We start from the raw sequence: 5,307 nt of genomic DNA, 5'->3' as shown, positions 1-5,307 counted from the left end.
ATTATCCCATCGAGGCAATGTTGCTCCCCATATAAGTATACGCAGATACCCAAAGGCCATATGTTGAGCATCAGCACCTTCCACCCCAGGATAAGCCCGGGGCTTCACTACCGTGCACTGCAACAACAGTGCGTTGACAGAGAAATGTGGTATCATGTGTTTAGTCTTTTTTTTTTTTTTTTTTTTTTTTGAGGATTNNTTTTTTTGTGAGTATTATAAATTCAACAGAGAAACATCAAGGTAGTCTATACGCCTCAGTGAAAATCCTGAATAATTCCAGAACAATTTCAAGCAGAATCCGCATACCAAATTATCCCATCGAGGCAGTTTTGCTCCCCATATAAGTATGCGCAGATACTCCAAGGCAGTATGTTGAACATCAGCACCTTCCACCCCGGGATAAGCCCAGGGCTCCACTACCGTGCACTGCAAAAGGAGCAACATTGCGTCGACAGAGAAAAAGTGGTATCATTTTTTGTATTTATTTATTTATTTTTTTTAATTATATAAATTCAACAGAGAAACATCAAGGTTCTCTATACGCCTCGGTGAAGAGATGCAATTTTAACGTTTTTTTTAAACAAGTTTAAAGATTTAATGTGTTTGACCGAGCAAGGCAAAGCGTTCCAAATACGTGGAGCAGCAATACTAAAAGCTCGATCCCCGTAAGAGTGATATGACTTACAATGTGGTGTTGTACCGGGAGCCAATGTAATGATTTCAAAGTATTTGTTATGCGTGAGTACTTAGGTGACTTGGTAACTACATGTGCAGCAGCATTTTGAATGAGTTGAAGCCGTTGGATTTGTTTTTCAGGAAGTCCATACAAGAGCGAGTTACCCATGTCAAGGCATGAAGTAACAAACGAGTGAACAAGTTGCTCAGCAGCTGCATTGTCAAGGGATTTCCTAATGCTTCTAATGTTACGTAAATAAAATGAAGATGTTGAAATGATATTTGAAATATGTCTACTCATTGTCATATTAGCATCCAAAGTAACACCAAGATTTCTGACCAGCGCAGCAGAGCCTATTAGGGTTTCCCCAATAACTAAATTACTCAGTGGAAGTTTCTCCAACTGTTGGCGAGACCCAATGTATGTATTCAGTTTTGTTGTCTTTCAATTTTAGAAAATTTTGCTTCATCCAAAGACGTAGCTCTAAAATGCAATTTTCGAGTGATTCTAGAGGGAGGTTAAGTTGCGCCATGTACGGCTTAAACGAGAGGTAAATCTGAGTATCGTCAGCATAAACATGGTAGGACAAGTTATATTTGCAAATTATATCCCGAAAAGCTAGGATATAAATATTGAACCATTGTGGCTTAAGAACAGATCCCTTAGGAACAGCAAAATTGAAGGAACTTTCCTTGGAGAAAGCGTCCCCAATACATACATGTTGACGTCTGTTGGTCAGATAAGATCGACACCATTCCAGTGCAAGACCTTCGACTCCAATGTGCGTACTTAATCTACGGAGCAAAACATTATGGTCAACAGTGTCGAAAGCTGCACTTAAATCTAATAGAACTAAAGCAGTAAGTTTGCCATCGTCCATTGCACATAGGATGTCGTTGCTAACTCTAAGTAAGGCTGTTTCAGTGCTATGATGTGCTTTGTAAGCAGATTGCAACGAATCAAGTAAAGTATGTTCTTTAACATGGGCCAACAATCGTTTAGACACAACCTTTTCAATTATCTTACCAAGAAAGCTTAAATTAGAAAGAGGTCTGTAATTTTTGAGAACCTCAGGCTGGATTTTTTCAAAGTAGGAAAAACATGCGCAACTTTCAACGCATCAGGAAACTACCCATTCTCAAGAGATTTATTTACTATATTTGTTATGATAGGAACCAAGGTATCATGACAAGACTTTATCAAAGAAGTAGGTATCGGGTCAAGTCGACAAGATTTCAAAGGCGAACTTCTAACAATGTCACTTATTTCCACCTCACTTGCAGGATCAAACTCAGAAAGCAATATAGACCTAGCTATTTCCTCTGCACCAATCACATTAGAATCACCAGTAGCGTCACTTAAATGATTTTGAGCAAAAGAACTACGAATATTTTGGATTTTGTTCTCGAAAAACACAGAGAACTTATGTGCCAGAGCTTGATTTGATACAGAAGAAGGAGGAACCGTATACTTTGAGTGGTGAAGGAGGTTGTTAATTATGTTAAAGAGCTTTTTCTGATCACCAGAGCAGTCCCTAACAAGGGCAGAATAATACATGGTTTTAGCTTTATCAACCATTTCATTTACTAAACATCTTTGGTCACAGTACTTCTGCCTGTCAGAATGAGTCTTAGATTTCATCCATTTTCTTTCAAGTTGACGGCGAGTTTTTCTTGCAGAAAGAATCTCATCTGTAAACAACGGTTTAGAAGCTTTGGGTTTAATTATTTTTGTATTAAAAGGAGCGTGTTCATCTAAAATTGCTTTCAGTGCAGTAAATCTACCAACAAGCTCTTTTAAATTACAATTTTCAAACGAAATATCGGAAACCTGAGCAAGAATATCCATTTAAAAATTCTCAATATTAATCATGTTTAAATTTTGTTTTTAATAAAAGTTTTAGGCAAAGCAGGTTTTTTTTAAGGTCAAGTTTGCACATTATCGCAAAATGGTCAGAAAGATCAGGATGTACACGTACATCAGACAGCAAATCAAATATCATCTTTTCAAAGTCATTGAGGAATTCAGGGATAGACAAATTCGGAGGTCGATAAATATTAACCAGGCAAACGATTTGGAGTTAGAAGTAATCTGAACATGAATGGCTTCAAATGAATTTTGAGTAACATCAGTTTTCAAATTTACCTCTAAATCTGACTTAAAAATAATGCCAAAACCACCCCCTTTTCTATCTACTCTAGGAACATGCTTAAAACTATACCCACGAGGAGTTAAATTTCCAATCACAATATCATCTTTAGGCCTAAGCAATGTTTCAGATACAGCCACAATATCAAGATTGTGATCAATAACAAAATCAACAACCTCATCACATTTATTTCGCAATGAGCGTGCATTTAGTACACAAAGATGAAGATGTGAACATAAGTGAAAACCAGGGTTGTTAAAGCAATTTCTTGCAGAGTTTACTCTGGACCTCTGGTGTACGGTGGATTAAGTAATTGTCGGACAGTTCCGAGATACTTTTTCCAGTCTTTGTCTTGATGTCTTCCGGGACTTGACAACCGAGTCACTTGCGGCTTTTGTTTGGACTATCTTCGGTTCGGTTGATACTGATTGGATAACGGAAAAGTTGATGATCTTTCAGTGTGGTAAGTCTGCTGACGAGTGGTTTTACGATATCCTAATGGGTTTACAATGTTTCGAATAATGTTGTTAGCAAATGTACCAACTCCTCTTGAGTTTAGGTGCACCCCCTCTGAAGCTAACTTGTCGGGGGTCAAAAGAAACCAGATTCTGAGGTTGAAAACTAGACAATCCGTGATCCTTTACATGTTTATCACATGGCTCCAACGCATTAAACAGGTTATCAATCAATGGTTCAGTATCAGTGCGAGAGTCCATCTCAGCACTACTTTCATTTACAGATGAGGTGATCTGTGAACCAAGGACAACAGAAGAGTCACACATTGTATTATGTAAACAAGGGCTGGAACGATGATTTCTGATTCCACCAGATGGTTAGTTGGCGCCTTCTTCATCAGTAGATGAACACCTTGTTTTAGTGGCAATGAGTGAATGCTCCGGATGTACACTTTTGTGCCTATTCACTGGAATAAAATTTGAGGTATCAACTGCAATTTGGGTAGATTTGGCTTCAAAAGCTTCATCTTTAGCTTTTGAAACTTCCCTGAAAGCAGAAGTGAGTTGCTCGTGTAAATGTGTGACCTGCTTTTCTTTCTCAAGTAGAAGCTTGATGTTACGATATAGGTTTGCGACATCTCTTTTGGGACCTTCCACTTGTTGCTTGACAATGTTGTCTTTTTTAGGTGGCTTATTACATTTTAACTGTTTAATTTTTTCCTTAATTCATTAAACTCAGATTGATGTTTTTCAACAGAAACACGATGTTGATCTTCGAAAGTGGATTTACATTTACCTCGTAGTTCTTCTTTCAGCTTTTTGTTTTCGTTTACAACAATTTGTTTCTCTTTTTCAATGATTTTAACCTTCAATTCATAATTTTCTCCTATTTTACCATATAGGTTTTCAACTATTGAAGAACTTTAATGGCTTGAAAACAGGTATTAAGATTAGTGTGAACATTTTGTGACGTTAGATCATTTGGTAAAAGCGTAATGCTAAAATCATCTGATGACGTGAGCAGCAGTGAGGTTTGATTAAAACTATCCTTGACATTTCCCCCTTCAATCTTTTGCTGCTGTTGCGGTCCATAAAGTGGGGGATACTCGTCACTCATCTGACATAGTACCGGCGGTGAAATTTCATTTAGATTTGGTGGTGTTAGCTCATCATCTACGATATCCAGTTTAGGGGGTAAACGATTGTCATGTGAGCTAACTTGTTCCACCGGTTGCGGTTTAGACATGATGATAGAGAAATCAAAAACCCTGAGATTAATTATTGAGCGACAATTCAGTATCTTTCAGAGTAATTATTGCGGGCAATCACAACACACTATAGAATTAATTCAAACCAGTTGAGCATAGCAGTTAATATAACAGTGATTACTTATACTAAGCTTTATAAAGGTACTTATTCAATTGGTACATGCAAGCAAACCCCCAGAGCGAAGCAATTTACATAACAATAGATACAATAGAGCAAGACAACTAAGCTAAGCTAGGTAAAGGTACTGAATCAATGGGTGCAAGCAGGCATACCAACCGTGATTCAATTATGTATTTTGTGGGTATCCTCAGCCTAGCTAACACATGGTTCAAAGAAATAAATAAAATGTCAGCAAATCTCTAAACAAATGCCAATATAATAAAAAATGAGAAACAAAATTAACTAATTAAGTAAAGGGTACACTTGTATACACGAAGGAGGCTTTTAAAAACAGCAAAGAGTAACTTAATTAGCAGTATGTTTCAACCTTAGCCGCTACTCCAACCACCACGTATCAATACATACATACAGTTCGTGAGAAGTCGTGAGTTTTTGTGATCGTTTACGTACGCAGTAACATAGAGAAACGTCAGTTCCATCATGGAGGAATAATTCAATTGAATTAATATCAGTTTGTTTATAGTTAGGCCTACACCTATGGCTATGCCAAGGATTAACACAGTCAATATCTACCCAGCACCAGCATCAGTACTCCCATCCCGCGCGCAACAACAGGTGAGTTCTCACGCAGCCTATCC

At 37.6% G+C, this 5,307-nt stretch overlaps 1 protein-coding gene across 1 annotated transcript; it reads right to left on the bottom strand.

Moving 5' to 3' along the window:
- Positions 1-1,055: 1,055 nt before the first annotated feature.
- Positions 1,056-3,607, bottom strand: LOC117106926. Its single transcript, XM_033248448.1, has 3 exons — positions 3,407-3,607; positions 1,809-2,506; positions 1,056-1,710 (listed from the first exon to the last, which is right to left on the bottom strand). Exons 1-3 carry the CDS (start codon positions 3,605-3,607, stop codon positions 1,056-1,058), a joined length of 1,554 nt encoding a protein of 517 aa, XP_033104339.1.
- Positions 3,608-5,307: the final 1,700 nt, after the last annotated feature.

Source organism: Anneissia japonica, unplaced genomic scaffold (assembly GCF_011630105.1).
Source record: "Anneissia japonica isolate Jap-2015-1 unplaced genomic scaffold, ASM1163010v1 scaffold284776_len174044_cov101, whole genome shotgun sequence".
NCBI lineage: Eukaryota > Metazoa > Echinodermata > Crinoidea > Comatulida > Comatulidae > Anneissia > Anneissia japonica.
Note: the sequence above shows the minus strand (reverse complement) of the source record. Positions and strands in the feature narration are given on the sequence as shown.